Raw genomic sequence first — 17,799 nt, forward strand, 5'->3', positions numbered from 1 at the left:
GAGGTATATTGGGCATTTTAATTGAGTTTTTTGGTTACTTTCTTCGCGTACTTCAGGCTCGAATATGAAGGACTGGCAAAGGCGGTTACTGCCGACGGAACAGACCCCACCCGGTACGCGATGGAACGGTACGCGTATTACGTTTGCAGTCAGTGTGGAAAGGTACGTATCGAGCATTCTATCCCATCGATGTCCTTGATGTCCCTGACGGCCTACACCTCCTTCCAGGCATACTACGGCGGTGAGGCACGTTGCGATGCCGAGCTGGGCGAAAACTTCAACCCGCAGGAGCTCGTTTGTGGCGGGTGCAGTGACGTTTCCAAGGCGAAGATGTGTCCCAAGCACGGTATGGACTTTCTCGAGTACAAGTGCCGGTACTGCTGCTCGGTGGCGGTGTTTTTCTGCTTCGGCACGACTCACTTCTGTGACACGTGCCACGACGACTTCCAGCGCTTGACCAACCTGCCGAAGGGGAAGCTGCCGCGCTGCCCGGCTGGCCCGAAAGCGACTCAGCTGACCGGTGAAGAGTGCCCACTGCACGTGGTCCATCCGCCGACGGGGGAAGAGTTTGCGCTGGGCTGTGGCATCTGCCGCAATGCGCAAACATTCTGAAGAGAGAGGTATGTATGAGTAGTTATGCATAATGTTAAGGAGGTGAGGAACGTTGGTAGGACAAAGTTTATACTGCTATTGCACTGCACACATGACGCTTAGCATTTGGCTGAAGTCTGTCGAACCATATTTATATATATACTAGGGTATACACAAACACTATATTTATATACTTAAATCAATCAAAACCGCATTAGATAGGATACGTGGAAGCGGGGGCAGCAGACTGTAACGATTACGATTTGATATTTTTGAGTTTTGAGCCTCCAGTCCAGGGACGAGTCCATTGTAGGGGTGGGCCAGCAGACTACATTAGCAATACATTCCACGCTACGATTTCTATACACTAGATCGCAAAGTGATTTTATACAAGCTGCTCCACCAACCACAGATTCCACATCCAGAGAACGTCCAGAACAGCTACCAAGCTAAATGCTCTCCTGTTTTTTGTATGGTAAGATGTACACGTAGTATTTATATGTTGCGACAAGCAAAAACAAAGCTAAAAGGCTATGAGATGAACATATGACAAATATTGCTTAGAGTCTCTGATACACCGTTTTCCCGTTTTACCAAAGAATCTGTCTAGTCAATTTAAGTTAAACTCTTATTAATGTAGTAGTGGACGAGTTTAGACGAGCGTGGTAGTGTTGTCGTGTCGTAGTAATATCCATCCACAAGAGAGAAAAAAAATGTATTAACCCCTAATCAGGATCTCATTTGCGATATTAAAAGCATTGGAATACCTATAAAAACACAAATACTGCACGCTAGTTGAGCGCAGAGTCGTCAGAGGTTCTTAGAACATTTAGGGTGCAAATTGCGGTGCAATTTTCCACGCTGCCGTGAGAGGAAGATGGTTTTGGCTAGTTATATCTTTTCATTCCATCTGAACAATCTGATTATTTAAATAAAACAAACTTGCTAGTCAATTGTGCAATGCTGATGTAAAATGTAACTTACTGCTTCTCGGTATTGAAATTAACTGTCATCATCTTAACACTCCTATCCCACTTAAAAAAGTCCATTTCCGTACAGTCGTTTAAAGTGTTTATTTTCGTGTCTAATTAAATGTATCACATTGTTTTGTTTATGACATTACTCGAATTACTAGGCATCGAATTTGCATAGGGTTGGTGATTGGGGTCTATGCATATTCTCTTGCAAACAAACATAAAACATGTATAAAATGTATTACATATAATACGAATACTATCAATGTATCTCGCCCCTCCTTGACACCGCTCGTCCTGGTCGTCGTAAAATCATAATGGCAATCATAATTGAGACAATCACAACATCGTTTGTTCGCCGGCTGGGTTAGGTGGTTTGTTCTGTTCTCCTTTTTTTCTCCGCAGGCTCTATTCAGTGATCGTGGTCATGGTCCGGTTCGGTCCCTCCACCGTGGCTATGTCCGTGATCGTGGCTGTGTCCGGCTGCGAAACACAAAAAGGTAAGCAAACATATCGTTAGTATGATTGTGCCATTTGCTCGGTTTGATTGATTGTAATCGGCTCCGGTTTGAAGATAAGAAACAAAGTATCTAAGACCACTGATTGAGAGATTATGCGGTTATTTTATGCTGCAGGAGGGGTAGGCGTTATCTGTTTAAAAGCGATTCTCCGTATCGAAGGATATCGTAACGCAATGTGACACTAGAACGGCGAATGGAGCGATTATTGGCCAGTACCAGGAATCCAATTGGAGCGTTATCTTATCGGAACGAACACCGTCCACTTGATGGCTTGGGGTCGGTTGACATCATTAACGATATATAACAAATGTGGTGCAAACATCCAAATGACCAAGCCGTTGATAATAGATGGAGTAGTGGGAACCATCGCCGTTACATTGTTTTAACGGCGAAACGATAACGGACGGCACGAGTGCGCGTGATCGTTTCAAGTTCGTTCGACTACGAACCCGTAACGGGAAGCTTTGTTGTCAAGCCCGCCGCGCCGTTATGGAGAAAACGAGTCGTTTGTTGGGTAAAACCGTCACGAAACGGCCGTTTCGAAATGGGCCACAGTGAGAGGGGCTGATGGGGTTAAGGGCAAATCTTTAGCCTATCATTCGCTGCTTTGATGATAAATTCCTTTCCAATCCGTTATCATTTACTTGACAAAGTCGTCATATAACGGCGGGGTGATAACGGCGCACAAGACTTCCGATTGATACTTGGCGTCCGGAGGATTGTTGAGATTGGGATCATGTGGATTTGGGAGATGGTGGGCTTTTTGCTGTCGTGAAATGATGATGCATGTTGAAACATAGCAACTGTGTAGCAAAGAAAAGCAGGAAGTAAAGACACCTTAGATAAAAACAATAAACATCGACTGGGAACGTCAGTGAAGCTCGATGTTTGCTTGACACACGCTGCCGACACTTGAGGCGTCCCGAGTGTACTTGATCTCTCAACAAGTCAGAAAGGGGTGGGGATGCTTCTTTGGACACGAGAGCTTAATGGAGCTGCTTTTCTCGAGAGCGATGTATATATGTTCAATAAAGCCATCGAGAGTGACCGTTGCAATCGTGGCCGAACGATTAATGGATCAAGTGATCGGCTAATGAGGGATTGTACAATTAATGCACATTATATCCTCAATGCTGTCCAGTGTGTGTGTGTGTATGACTCACTGGACAGGTTAATTAGTTCTTCTCGTTACATCATGTTTACTGATCAATGACTCCACCAAACAAGTGTTTCTGGAATGTCTGGATCTAATGCATTATTCATGAAATGTGCGCGGTATGGAAATTATTTGGAATAGAAGAAGTTATTCTATTAGCTAAACTAGTTTAGATCAATCCGATGATCCTATTTAGATTAAGTGTCTATCCAACAACGCGTAACTTTAGGCATTTAAAATGAAAATTAGGATGTATTCTTCGTCCGTCTAGTCTAATGCCTTATAGTGTGAAAGTTATGCAATGTTATTCTGAACACGAACCAATTCGACCAATAGATTCTCGATGCTCTGGAATGGATTATTTTCTATTTCTTCATTATCGTCTTGATGTAACGCTACCTAAGACTTCGCCAAATGCATCTATACAAAGACATCAGCGACCTCCTGTAGAGATAGGCAATATCATTCATCCAAGGTTCCTCTTACTACGAGACGTGGGTCAGGATGAGAATCCGACCTTTAACCGGCCTTGTAGCAACCGACACGCCTTCCCAATAGACCACAGAGCCTCCGAAACATCTGAGCTCAAATTGCTCCGTTTTGTCAAGCAGGTACAGTGCGTCACATCACTCACTCAGCCATAAATTTAACAGACAAATGTGATACCATCCCACACACTAATCCATCCGCGTGTTTTTCCCCGCAAACAACGTCATCGTTAGCGGTTGGAATTATAATAGGGCAATGAAATTCAACTAAGGCTTTTGGGGAGGAATGTTTATCTTATTTGAGCAAGTGTTTCGGCGATACAGCTTCGCTGAAAGATGCATATTGTTTTTGCTGGGACTGGTTTGAGCTTAGCCACATGTACTGATATACTGGGGAAATTGAAGTAAGTTGGTGCTCTTGTGAGATCCAATTTTATAAGTACTTTCTTTCGTTCTCGGGGTCGTTTTGTTTACGACCGACAGACAGAGGAATGCCAGCACTCATTGCGTACAATTAAGGTGCATCGTTCGCACCGAGAGACCCAATGCAAAGACAGACGACGTTCCGGTGTTGGTGTGTTTGGTGGATTTAATTTAAGCCTCCCTGAACTGCTGCTCCTCCAGTTTTATCCGGCTCCGGGGAGTGACGATATGCATAGTTGCGGTTATCTAATGTGCGGGTTGTAACCCACTGTTCCTTACCCCTTCCCCTTACTTACTACTACTACTCTATTTGCCCCGTTTCCCACAATCAAATCCCTCCTACTCACTTGCGGCCTTGATGCCAAGCAGCAGCCCGAACCCGGCCAGCACGGCCAGGAACTGCCACAGCCCGTTCGTGGGCGACACCGAATGCTGATGGTCATCGGCACCGTGCTTGTGCTCATCGTTCGCTTCTCCTCCTGCTCCTCCTCCACCTCCACCGTGGCTGTGGCCCGCATCTTTCGCGAGAATTTCGAAAAAGATCACATAGATGAGCGTCCCGCTGGCTAGACCCTGCAGCACCACCGACACCACCTCGATCGTCTGGTTCGTGTCGGAGCTGACCGAGCTGAGCGCAATGCCGATGCCGATACCGACCGGACTAACCACCGAGTAGACGAAGATGTACAGTACGGCAATGCGGAAGCGGACGGACGCCACCAGCAGCTCAAACGCGACGCAGAACGCAATCACAAACTTGTGCGAGGCGACTGCACCGAACAGCAACCATACGGCGGATGGTGACCGTTCCAGACCTACCGCGAGCCCTTCGAACAGCTCGTGAATGGAGAGGGCGAGTACGATCAGCAGGCCGCGCAGGGGACCGTTAGCGCTTGGCGCTGGCGGCACCGGAACCACACTCGGTACGACCTGCGTCCCATCCACATCCGTCACGGGGTAGACGGCGGTTACGTTCCCGATCGGGAGATGCGAATGTCCGTGCGCGTGGTCGTGCTTCGATGCGCCACCATCGATCGGTACCATCGTACTGCTGCCACCGGGCGCTGTCTTTTCGGACCGTGCGATCCGCCGTGCATTGGCCGAGCGGCGATGCATCCACCAGTGGACCAGCTCCTCCGTGAGGTAGATCATGAAGAAGCCGCTCGTAAGGAGAAACTCACCCAGCGGGAAGGGCAGTTCGTCCGGGGCGGGCAGGGCGCCCGTCTCAACTAGCGCTTCGATCGAGTGATTGATCTCGGGCAGCAGATGCAGAAAGGTGGTACTTAGGAGGGCACCACCGCCGAAGGAGAGCAGTAGCCGGATCAGGAAGAGGTGTGTACCTCCGGACGGGGTTGCCGGGTTGAGGTTAAACCAGCGCACCAGCTTGAAGGGTACGAGTCCGCACACCATGCTGACGCTGAACAGCACCACCATGGAGGTGACTTTGGCGATCGTTGGTGAGTCGTCGTCGTGATCGGTATGCTCTTCGCCATCTTGCCGGGGGGTTAGCGAGGACGTCCCGTTTACGAGCGTTTCGACCAGCCGCTCGGTTGTTGCTGCAACAATGTCCATGATGATGGTGGTGGTGGTTGTTTTCTGGTTGGTACTGTACGCGCTGTCTGGCTCCTGTGCAGATGCTGTGCGGCCTTGCGTTGTGCCGTTGTCTCGTGGTCTACGTTCTGGCTGCTGCGTAGCAAACTGTTTTGTTGACGCTTTGTATTAACACCTGTGATGGTGGCACTCTTTCTCTTCCTTTCCGGTCTGGTTTCGGATCGTATTCCCCCTCTTCTTCCTGCTTTTTCCTTCTCCTCCCCACCCTCGGACCGATCACTCTCACTAGTTACGCGTGCGCTACAAACACACATACACAAACACACACACAGCCTGTACACTTTAAAGCGACCGCGACCGTTAACACCTTTTTAATGTCTTTCACCTTGCCCTTATCACCCGCGGACCACCACACGCACCTGCCGTCCGGTCGTCGTCGTCGTCGTCGTCACTAGTGCACTCTGATATGGTCGCATCGGACTCCGGATTCTCTACTACCTAGCGGGAAAAACCCTTCAAACCTGCAACCTGGTGGCGAATCGAACGCGTACTAACTGGTGCTCTGTTAACGCATGAGCGCTTTTGCCTGGCCGCTTCTCTAACACAGAGTAATAGTGGACGCCTCTGTTATCGCATCCAAAATTTGAGTGCTCCCGCTCTAACCTGCCACTTCTACCCGTACTGTGTGTCTTTCTTTCTCGCTCTCTCGCACCTTCGTTCGATCTCTCTAACGCGCTTTTGAGAATGCTGTTTGTAACGGTGTGTGTGTGTGTGTTTGTGTGTTATCTGCCGCTCCAGATCGCGTCGTCTGCGACTACACCTGACATCCACTCCATCAAAGGAGCACCTGCTGCATCGGTACGTTATCGAACCAACTACGTAACGGATCGGGTCGTAGCAGCCGTTGGTTGCTCTGGTTGCTGCTTGATTCGTTGCTCTTCTCCAGGTGGTCGCTTCGTTTGCTGTGGAGAGAGAGATGGTTTGGAGGCACGTTTGCTTCGGATCTTCTCTCGTGTTGCTTGCTCCGTTACAGCATCTGTGTGGGGGGATGTGGTAGACCTGGTGAAATCCTTCCACGTTCAGGTTCGCTCTTCTGTGCCCTATATCCGTTGACAGCTACGCCAAGAACGCTGGCAGCAACGACGCCTGCTTGGATGTTTCCTGCACCGTGTTGGCGTCGTGTGTTGTCTTCTGCGGAGGTGAAGAAAGCGAATAGCCAAAGACCAGCGTGTGCCCGTGGAATTATGGTAGATTATGGAGTTATATTCCCTGCCACCCCATGGTTGATGGAGGCGCACGATTAGTGACTAGCGTTTGATACCGATCGCGCTGCCGTACGTGATCCGTACTTTGGTGGTTGGTCCTACACGTACCAGATCGTATCGTTTGTCAGTGGCCAACCATTGACTTGTCAAGGTGGTGGGGTGTATTTTGTGCGTGCTGAGATATGGCGTGTAATCGTTCGCAGTGTGAGATTGCTTAAGGCGGATGATGCACTGATAATTGTGGGGTTTTGGGGCTATGTATCAGTTGTGCCTTACTTTCAATGCTTTGTTGCAGCAGCACGTGATACAGTAACAACATTTATAAAAAGATTAATTGGGGTGATGCTGTGATGACTACCGCTATAAAAGATTTGGATCAATAACATGTCCGGTCGGAGTTTAAATCTGGTCAGTATGGAACCACCCAATATGTGTGCGTGATCTTCGCAAGATTCTATAATGTATGGGTGACCGATTAGTCAAAGATAATGAAGTTCATTAGTGTTTACGACACCACCAGATCAGCTAAAGTTGTTACACGATAAATTGACGTTAATTACTAACTATCTTTAACTTTAAACCATTTTATTGTAATAATAAAATATTCAACATCAGTGAATAAGTAAAATATAGAATATCAGGATTAACGACGGACAATAGGACACACCGAATCATGAAAAGCGAAGCTGACACGCGCTTCTCCAGCACTATATATAACCGTTTTCATGCTTGGTACATTTTGAATGAAAACATGTAACGCTTCGTAACGCTTTGTGTCGTGCGGATTGCATACCCGTAGGTAATTTATTTGCTAAGTATAAACTGGGAATGAATCCACGTGCTGTGCTATCCGCTTATACAACGGCTACAAATAGCTATTTATTCAACATGAAATTAACTTCCAGCATACTCATATGTTTGAATAAATAGAAATATGGCAATTCCTTGGCCAAATCTTGGAGTTATAGCCAAGAGAAGATGAAACAAACGCGCGGTACAATACATCTATCGTTGTACACCGGTTCTATTACTGTTCTGCTTGCCCGATAAGCAATCTATAATCATTAAAAATAATTCTTTGTATCATTATGCTCTATTTATGATTTATCGTCTACAGTTGTTTCATTTTTAGGATGCTTGTTCCTAAATGTCGAATTGAGCCACGTTGCTCGGAAATGTCTGCTGCAATTGATGAAGATAAATAACGAATTATTTGGATTTTGGCCACTAAAAACAGCACAAGAAGCACTTACCTCACTCGTGAAAATCGTGACCGCTCAAGTATCTTATCATCCTGCGATGATTGTTCCATTTCATCCGAATTCGTCCTCGAAAAACAGCAACAGATCGTTGATTTGCTTGGAACTTCGGGAGTTTGTGTCGGTTCCGGCTGATGGAGGAAAGAAATGCGGGTCAACTTCATCGATTAGTAAGCCCGATTTACGCTTACAACACTTACCTCTTCCGGGGCCAACCGACAAAGGCACTGCAAAATCTTCGATCCGCGAAGTGCCTTTTTGAACGTTTTGTTGGTGAGTCCGTAGATGAGCGGATTGATGGCAGCATTTAGAAAGATGAACGCCACTTTCGCAAGCCACCAGACAAATATGAAACTTTCGCTAAACTGTGGTGGAGAAGAAGTGCATTTCATTAAAATTGCGCACAATATTCGACAACTCTACTACCTGAAAATGGTCCAAAGGTTCGATGTTGTAGTACACAAACACCATGATGGTGAAGGGCACCCGGACGACGATAAACGCCAGCAGCACAATGTAGAGCGTTTTGGCCACCCGGCTCTTGTACCGCACTACCATCGGATGCTGCCGGCGAAGGGCATTCCGTTCGTACCGGTCCAGCTTAACGATGATCAGCGTGTACGCCACCAGCATAACGCCCAGCGGGACCCACACCAGCATGACCAGCAGAAACTCCCAGTACGTGGCCAGTACGGAGCGATCCTCGTAGCAGTACATCTCGTCCACATCCTTCCAGTGGCGAATTTTGAAGTGACGATACAGGGACAGTGGCATCGCGATGCTGAATCCCATCAGCCAGCAGAACACGATCGCTGCTACGGTGCCGCGTCCTTTCAGACGGGTGCCGGAGGACAGTACGACGGCCGACAGTCGGTCGTAGCTGATGACACACATCCCGAGGACGGAAGTGACTAGGAGACCACCTGTCGAGTTCAAGATCATGATAGGAACTGCTGCTACTGAGTACTCAACCCCTTTACGTACCTTCTATAAGCCCCTCCAGCTTGCAGCCGACCGGTCCGAGCAGATAGTTCTGGAAGAAGTCGTGCGTCATGAAGAAGAGCGGACACACGAGCAGGGTGAGAAAATCGGTCACCACCAGGTTCGCTATCAGCAGGTGGCTCGGAGTGCGTAGCGTGCGGTTGGAGAAGATAACCTCCAGCAGGATGCCATTGCCGAGCAGCCCGAACACGATGATGGGAAGGAAGACGCACAGCTTCACGATCAGCTCCGACTCCGGTATCGTACTCCACAGCTCCAGCGGATAGTTATAAAGGGATGTGTTGGGCTGGTGTGTGTGTGTGTGGAGAAGATGAAGATGAGAATGAAGATCGAGAGAGAGAAAGAGAGACACTTACTGCAGTGGGTGCTTCCCAGAAGAATCTTGACGCCGGTATGTAGAGGAGTGGCCGATTCTCCGGAATAAATTGGAATCCCGTTTTCATGATGCACTACAATTTTTGAGTACTATCAGGAGCAGTTTATAGTTACTGTTTTTTCTTCGAAAAAAAAATCCAACAAATCCTGCGTCACGATCCTATTCATTCATGTTCCTGTGAAAATGAAGATCAACTTGGTACATCAACCTTAACCTACGGGAAACCACACGAAAAACCATTCCACACACACAATTCCACCCAAACATGATCATTAAAATTAATCGCCAGTCGCCATCGTCTGGGTTGGCCATCTGCTTGCGTGTGCCGGCCGTTCAATCTTTCACCCCAGTCCTTGAAATATTATGTCGTTCCGCACACAATATATCAACGGTGTGTAAAGCAAACAACACTGCCTGCCTTGTACCGCCCTTGTACCGCCTTGTACCGCGAATCAATCTCAAAAGTCCAGAACGTCCAAAAAGGGACGGGAGGAAATCGGACAACGATGGGAACGATCTGGCGATCGGATTTTTACTGTTGATGGAAACAACAGCCAACGCCGTCGGTGGGGTTGGTTGGAAATTCGGAAATTCGACACGTAAATTAATTGCAGGTGAGAAGAAAATTGCCCAAATTGCGCCGATCTGGGCGGGCGAGGTCCAGGTGCAAGTGATCTCGGTTTCACGCACCACTAAGCCACGTACGTAAGTGCACACCTTACTTTTAACGGTAGTAGTACGGGAGAAGGTGTAACTTTGTTTAGAAAAAAGCACATTGAGTCATACGACCATAATCGGGTGGGCAATTAGAAAGATCACTTGAGAATTGCAGAATATATAGATTTTTTGTGTGTTAAATTTAGAGGTTGTTTGATTAGTGTTTAAATTAAATTAGTACACTTAAGCCGCTTAATACACTGATGATAACACATTTCACTTCTTGATGTTTAATTCTTAGGCACTAGAACGGTGTTGTTTGTTTGTTTGTTTATGTTTTGCACTTTTAACAGCTACTACTAACACAATTTCCAAAACAAACAAATAACCACCACCGCCTACTACGACCGGTCAGGTAATTCGACAGTTGGTAACGATCGCGAATAGCTAGGCTAGAAAAATCGTTCCATTCCCGGTAGCGTACCGAACCGAACTGACCCGACTATCTGACCACCAAAGACGCCATGGACCTGTATGGATAACGAAAGGAACGTTTACTTTTCCGAAAAGAGAGGATATGGTGTGTTTTTTTTTGGTGGAGGTTTTGGGAAGATAAAATAATTCCTGGCACGCTTCGCAAAACCCCGCTCACCGTGTCTTTTCCCCCCTAATGTGCGGGGGGTACAGATGGAAGCAAACAAGAACTATTTATAGGTTCATAGGAAATCGCATTAGTTCCATAGGGGTGTGAACTTCATGACGTGGTTGTGATTATTTTTTTGAATTATTTCTATACAAAATCACCCAAAAGGGGATTTGCGTATTTAACCCTAAATCTCTTGTAATTGGATTAGATTTTTGAAAATGAAGGTAAAAAATAGTTTTAAAAATTCAACAACAAAAAATAGATTGACACAAAAAGGAGCTTTAAATGCATCACGGAATTTTTCATTGGAAAAGAACAATATTATTTAATTCCCATCGAATGTACTACGAAGCTACTTAACTTTTCGATTCACCTATAAACACTTAAATCGCTTATCAATGCACCCTGGAATGGGGGCGGGCTATAGAGACCGACTTGCCAGTAATGCCTAGCCCATGCCAATGGCTGCCGGGCTTAGTGGTTCGGTAGCGGAAATTTAAGAACTGCCGAAGCAAACAAACGCATATTTCGCTCATACCATACCATTGGACCGGATTTACGCCAGTTTTTGTTGATGTTGGCCGGTTGTATAAACACTTAAGGAAGGCGATGAGTCGCGTCGAAGAATTGAGCGTTGGATCAGATTTCAGGTCCGCACCATACCACAGACACTATGGGACACTAATCGACGCAAAAAAATTCCAGTTCCGTTAGTGTACCGTTGTCCGGTGGGGGGTTGGGTTGGTTGTTTTCTTTGCAAGTTGCGTTATTTGATACTGTGTGTGTGGTTCGTTTTTAATGAGTTTTATTCATTTGAAATCACTTTGTCTATAGTTCGTTTTTCGTAAAATTTAAATTTATATTACTATATTCATAGCAGTTTTTATGTTAAAGTGTGAGTGTAGGTAACAGATAGCAGAGATAGGGTGTAGCGCAATGTGCTACTAACTTAGCTACAGTGCACGCTAAACTGACTGCACTGACTCGCCTTTCTTAGTGCAACGTTTCGTACCGTACCTAACGATACACTTAACTCTCTCTCTCTTTTGCGCCTAACTGACGTACCGTGTTTGTTTGTTTTTCTTTTGTTTTATGCAATTGAGACCAAGACGACAATTAAATTAAAGCACACTAATTTTCGTACACTTACATCTTAACCAATACTAAAACGGCGGCCTACTCTGGGTGGTGTGAGTGTGTGCCTGTGTTTCTTATAAATTTATACGTCTCCTGGGCGCGCTACACTATGTAGGTAAATCACATAAAGGTAAAAATAAATGCTCAGTGTGTCGCTGCCGATGTACCCTGGCCTACTGAATGTAAATTAAAGCATGAATTGAAATTGTTTGATGAAATAAAAGAAACGAAAGTGTATGGCCACTTAATTACTAGAGCATGGTGGGTGGTTAGAGCAGATGTGAGCTGAGTACATTTGCGGGAGAGCCAAAGCGCACACAATAAAGCGCTGCTGCTCCATTTACCTTCCTATAGCGTGTGTGTGTGTGTGTGGGGGGGGGAGGTTTGTGTGTTTGTTTTTTTGGTAAATAAGCACCCTTTGCTGGGTAAAACAACTACTTAACTGCAAGTACTATTGGTTTGGATTAGTGTATCGCTTACGCAGGCTGTTGGTTGCACTAGCGTACTACTCGCGATGGGCGTCAGTTGACCATCCTGTAGCAGCGGTGGTGTGTCAATAGTGTATGGCGTTACGGTACTCACATCGGTACCGTTAATTATTAAAACATTAATAACATTGCTTGACGGCTGTGACGTGCCGTTGCTGTTCGGGCTGATACCGTCGGACGCTACCACCGGTATCGTAATGGGTGGTGGTTGCGGTGGCTTTGGTACCTTCAGGATCGTACGATCCATCACATTGAGCTGGTTGCCGTTGTGCAGCAGTATAACCGTTGAGTCGGCGGCGGTTTGCTGGGTTGCGGCGGCAGCACGTTGATTTTCGGTCATTTCATCCCCAACCGGACCACCATTCGTGGACGAGGATGATGGTGTAGGGATGCTATTTACCGGTGCTACCGGCACCTGCCTCGGCTGTGCAACATAGTTTACGCACGTTGCAGCAATTTCAGTGGATTTTAGCGTTTGAATGGGAGTACTGCTTGCTGGAGGAGTCGGCATTTGCAGTGCGGCGCTGGCCGCACGCACGATCTGCGAGGTGCTGTTCACCAGCAGCGGACGAACCTTATTGTTCCACAGTGGTCCGGCAACGGGCAGGGAGCTTGTTTTGGTCGGCACCGGTACGGTGGCCACACTGCTCACCGGTTTATCCATCACCGGGTGGTGCGTCGTCGTCACCTGCATCTGATCACCGGCCACGAATTGGTTGAACACGGTGAAAAAGTCTTTGCTGTTGTCGAACAAATCGGGCGACGGTTTTTTGAGCGCCGTTTCGTACACTACCGGCTTGGCGGACACGGCGGGCGTCGATTTCCGTCGCTTCGTAGTCGATTTTGGTTTTGGAGTCGAGTTTGTGGGAACGGGCGTACTGCCTGCAGTCGCAGCGCTGCTCGAGACTGTTGTGGCCACGGGAGCACTGCTGGCGCTAGGAACGGCTGGCAACGATTTTCTACCCTGCGGTGGCCGTTTGCCGATCGGTAGCAGCAGACTAGTGGCTGCCTGAATCGATTTGGTTACACTTCGTGGCTTAGCAGCAACGGCTTTGGAGGGTATGGATAGCTTTTCCTGCTTGCAGCCGACGGAGGTTAACAGGTAATCCTTTGCGGGACGTATTTCCAGCTCCGGGTACCGTTTCGCCACATCCGATAGGAAGGTATCGGGCAGCGACTTGCGCTCGGCCGGCTTGCCGATCATCGGCGTCGGTTTGGGTGCTTTGATCGATGGCAAGGATTGGCGCGCTCGTACACTGAGTGGATCGACCTCGTCCAGCGATGCGGCCCGTCGATAGTAGGACGGTGCCTTCAGTACGCACACTCTTCCCACTGGCGCCGCTGCTCCGCCCCGGTTCGAGCTCGTTTCGATGCGCAGTGGATCGGGTGGAATGGTGCGCGGCATCGCCTTCTGCCGGTCGATAATGCCGTTGCTGCTTTTACCGTTCGTCGGTCGATTTTGTTGCTGCCTTCGGAGGAGCAGCTGCTGCTGTAGTCGTTCCTTCTCGAGCCGTTGCTGCTGCTGCTGTAGCCGTTCCTTCTCGAGCCGCTGCTCCTGGCGCTTTTTATTGATGTTGAGCCTTTTCGCCGCCAGCTGCCTTTCGCGCTTTTCCGTGTCCAGTGGCGTGTCGTCCCGCTTTTTGGGCGTCCCACTTTTCCGTCCCTTCGATTTGGCGTGCGTGGTGGAGTACCAGTCGTCGTCGTAATCGCTGTCCACTTTTTTCCTCTTCTTGCCCGCCTTCTTCCGACGCTCCAGATACTCGTCCTCCTCCTCTTCCTCGTCCTCGTCGTCGAACGGATCATACGAGGACTGCTTGAAGCTTTTCGCCGGCTTGGGCGGCTCCTCCTCGTCGGCGATGCCGTACAGCGCCTGCTTCACGTCGTCCGGCAGGTGCGGGTTCTGCTGGATGTCCGTCAGGTCGAGGTCGGGATTTTTCTCCTTGAACGAAACGTTCCGTATGCTGACAGTCAGGTTGCAGCCCTTCTTGAGCGGTGCAGCCGCAGCCGCGGCCGTCGCTGGCCCACCGTCCTCGATGCCCTCGTCCCGCTCGTCGCCGCTCGCGTCCAGTATGCGGGGCGGCGGGCCCAGTATCGTGGTCGGATCCTCCGGATGCGGCCCGAAATCCGTACCGTCCATCCACGCCTCGTACCGGTCCGGCTGGAACCGCTTCACGAAGGTGTCCATCAGTATCTTCACCATTTCCGAGCTGCAGTAGCACTGGGCCGCCCGCTTGCCGTACTCGATCCACCGGGGCATCGCGAAGTTGGTCGACTCGGCACAATTAAACCCGTGGTTGAAGCCGGCATGGTAGCCGAACGGGAACGTGATCATGATTTCGTTCTCCTCCTGCGTTATCTTATCGTACGGAATGTTGTGCTGCTTCAGTATCTGCGGGCTGATCAGCGTCATTTTGTGGCGCAGAAAGGCGGGACAGGTCTTGTGGCTGGCGGGGAAGCTGTTTCTGGCCAGCTTCTCTAGCTTGCGGCCATGCTCCGGCGGCACGGCGTACCACGTCTTCGGTGCCCCGAAGTGAAGATAGTTGATCGAGTACAGGTCCATGTCCTCCGTGTGCCAGGCGAAGGTTGTTTTCCACATGCCGAAGTACAGGTAGGCGGTGTTCACCCCGTCGATCGAGATGCCGTAATCTTCGTCCACAAAGTCCAAAATCGTACCGAGATGGTTGATGTTCCAGATCTGTGAGATGAAACAGGTGGGAAGGGTAACGTTAGCGTTATTCGGGAATAGTGTAACAGTCGTTTTCAAAGCTACACTTACATTGCAGTCTTTATCGGTGATGCTTCCACACACATCGGCACCATAAATCGGAGCCACATAGGTTATGTTTTTCCAGTATTTTCGCTCCAAATCTTCAAAGTCGAAGTGTTTTGGAGTAGCATAGCTGTGGAATTGTGATATAAAAAAAAAAAACAAAATTTATTAATTAATTGGAACACCGGGACAATGAGGTCAATAATTCGCTTTTTCCGTACCGTTCTGTGTTGGCTAACTCAGCAAACTGCTTGACCGTGAGTGCATTTTTCTGAATATTGATTTGTTGATAGAGCCCCTGCTTGCCGGCAACCACCTGGCAGATGGGCGACGGAATAGTAATGTCTAAACTATCCAAATCGTACCCACTTTTGCGCGGCTTCCACTCCGGTGGAGGAATTATCTGTAAAAAATAAATAAATAGAAACATAATTTAGAAAACGAAAGATAAAAAATTAACAACAGAAAAAAGGAAAGAAATTGTGTTAATCACCATCAAATTGATCGAAATGTTAAACAAAACAGGAATGAGCAATGAAAAAACAACTAAATGAAATGAAAACAAAACAAAACGAACAAAAAAAACACACGCGATAAGTTCATTCATAACGCTACACGCACGTGATACTGCAGCGTACAAACAGAGGCGCCCCATATGGTGGAGTTGTTTACATCGGGAGGCTACAAGTGTGCGTGCGGGTAAGGTGTTCGTGGTAGTATGCGTGGTATAAATACACACGCGCTAAGCGATGTGTGAGTCGGCTGCTACCACCACCGTCGCTGCTGCTGCTACACACTACCACACACAAGCACTCACGCACTCGATGTAAACAATCATCTGAGAACATTACTATCAATTGCATCTATAATGCTGTGATGTTGAGTATTTGATAAAAATGACGAAAAAGTTTCGATAAAACACCAAGCGATTGCATCAACCCGCAAAGCGTCGAAAAATGAACGTGCTGAAACAAGACAACAGACAACAGCGTACTATAAAGATAGCGGCGTCTGTAGTAGTAGTGGTGTGACGTACGCTAAACGTCAAAATCAGCTGACTGCTGAGTACTGTTGATGTCGACGGTGTGCATACACGTTTCGATGCATATTTATCCTAGTGTTTGACTTTTCTTTGATAAAATGTTACAAAATACACTCTAAAAATAGTTTGCTTTATTTTAATTCTACTTGCAGTCAAATTTATCTTATTCCACCCGCAAAGCTCACTTTTCAATGTATTAGTGAGCGAGGGCGTCTGTTTATAGACGACGCGGCGTGGAGAGTGTGTAAACAAAGCGAGCTATATATACCCTTTTTAACTGAGCGTCAAACACAACGTGCTAGGTGGTTTACGCATTCACCGTGTACTTTGGGGGTTGTGACAGTGGATGAGTTAAAAAATTCCGGATTGACCTCTGGGACGGGGTCAAATTCATGCGATTTTTTTAAATGCTGTCGATACTTTTTTTTTTGTTGAGAATTTGGGTGGGAATAATGTTTGTCACTTACCTTTGCTAGACCGGCTTTGTGGGCGCCCTGCGACTCGATGTATTCGATGTACTTTGGGAAGTCTTTAAACTCTTCCCAGGTGGGCCGGAAGACCTGTATCTTCACGCGTGTGTCCTCTGACATTTTGTGTGCTTGTGGTTGTCTTTTTGTCGCGTTGTGTATGTGGACCTGTACGATAAAGCGGAAGAAAAGGAAAAAAGAAACAAGCGCAACATTATTTTCCACTTTTAAATCAACTTCAACTTGTTAAATAAAATTATCTAAAATAAAACAAAAAACATAAATCCTCTTTCCTCATCGAAACATGCTTTACAGATTGCATCATTGTTCGGATGCAGTGCAGCATTTTTTTTTTTACAGTGCACAAATTAGATCGAAAAATACTATGATGGCCTACGTGACTTTCTTTGCTGTCTCTGCGCTGTCTGTGTGTGCCCTTCTGCAAGGAAAGCACCCTCGCCCGTGACCTGCAAATCTAGCAAATTTCTTGGTATCTGTACACAATCCACCTCTTTGTCTGATACATATAAACTTCCTGGAATACTGCTTCCAGTGCCAAATATCGTTTAATTTCACTTTCAATCGCTTTATCTCAACTTTTTTACCTAAATTTGTGCCATTAGGGTTTCGAGGATTGTGGCACTTCTCTCAGCTCTTCACTCTCTCTGTCTCACTCGCACTCACACTTTCTGACAAAATGGAGGCACCAACAAAAAAGGGAGAAGGGTTTTTCTAATGAAACAATCCAAACCGGGCTCACACACACTCGTCTCTCCCGAAAAAGAACTTCGGAGAACACTTTAAGGGGGGAAAATTCCTTACCTTTCTAATCGCGGAATAATGATCACTTGAAGCTTTTTCTTTTTTTGATCACGGAGCACACGGAGTTCACGGAATTGTTTCACCTCACGCTTGTATGTGGTGCGGCCGTGTACCCGTGCGCCAGCCACGACGAGATGAAAAACTGTTCTGACACACTCACACCG

General features: G+C 47.4%; 4 protein-coding genes across 6 annotated transcripts in view; 1 reads left to right on the top strand and 3 right to left on the bottom strand.

Annotated features, from left to right (window-relative positions):
- Positions 1–1,566, top strand: part of LOC120955749 (E3 ubiquitin-protein ligase highwire) — a 28,970-nt gene extending 27,404 nt beyond the window's left edge. Inside the window, exons 18-19 of the mRNA XM_040376871.2 lie at positions 57–162; positions 229–1,566. Coding sequence (XP_040232805.2) covers positions 57–162; positions 229–612 — 490 coding nt within the window. The 3' untranslated portion in view covers positions 613–1,566. The remainder of the gene's footprint in view (positions 1–56; positions 163–228) is intronic.
- A 79-nt stretch (positions 1,567–1,645) lies between these two features.
- On the bottom strand, positions 1,646–6,956 carry LOC120955753 (zinc transporter ZIP1-like). Its single transcript, XM_040376876.2, has 2 exons — positions 4,501–6,956; positions 1,646–2,048 (listed from the first exon to the last, which is right to left on the bottom strand). The coding sequence occupies exons 1-2, from the start codon at positions 5,723–5,725 to the stop codon at positions 1,978–1,980; spliced, it is 1,296 nt and encodes a 431-aa protein (XP_040232810.2). The 5' UTR covers positions 5,726–6,956; the 3' UTR covers positions 1,646–1,977.
- Positions 6,957–7,597: 641 nt separating this feature from the next.
- On the bottom strand, positions 7,598–10,764 carry LOC120955754 (neuropeptide Y receptor type 2-like). 3 transcript variants are annotated; one of them, XM_040376879.2, is made up of 7 exons: positions 10,628–10,764; positions 9,587–9,781; positions 9,213–9,516; positions 8,655–9,151; positions 8,429–8,593; positions 8,223–8,359; positions 7,598–8,148 (listed from the first exon to the last, which is right to left on the bottom strand). In XM_040376879.2, the coding sequence occupies exons 2-7, from the start codon at positions 9,671–9,673 to the stop codon at positions 8,067–8,069; spliced, it is 1,272 nt and encodes a 423-aa protein (XP_040232813.2). In that variant the 5' UTR covers positions 9,674–9,781; positions 10,628–10,764; the 3' UTR covers positions 7,598–8,066. The 3 variants fall into 3 exon arrangements, with proteins under 3 accessions (XP_040232813.2, XP_040232811.2, XP_049465611.1); XM_040376877.2 differs by having other exon boundaries at positions 7,602–8,151; positions 10,628–10,763; XM_049609654.1 differs by having other exon boundaries at positions 7,602–8,151; positions 10,505–10,763.
- A 933-nt stretch (positions 10,765–11,697) lies between these two features.
- Positions 11,698–17,761, bottom strand: LOC120955750 (nucleolar protein dao-5-like). Its single transcript, XM_040376873.2, has 5 exons — positions 17,636–17,761; positions 16,814–16,981; positions 15,526–15,707; positions 15,311–15,434; positions 11,698–15,229 (listed from the first exon to the last, which is right to left on the bottom strand). The coding sequence occupies exons 2-5, from the start codon at positions 16,934–16,936 to the stop codon at positions 12,485–12,487; spliced, it is 3,174 nt and encodes a 1,057-aa protein (XP_040232807.2). The 5' UTR covers positions 16,937–16,981; positions 17,636–17,761; the 3' UTR covers positions 11,698–12,484.
- Between the last annotated feature and the right edge of the window lie 38 nt (positions 17,762–17,799).

This window comes from Anopheles coluzzii, chromosome 3 (assembly GCF_943734685.1).
Source record: "Anopheles coluzzii chromosome 3, AcolN3, whole genome shotgun sequence".
NCBI classification, from domain to species: Eukaryota; Metazoa; Arthropoda; class Insecta; order Diptera; family Culicidae; genus Anopheles; species Anopheles coluzzii.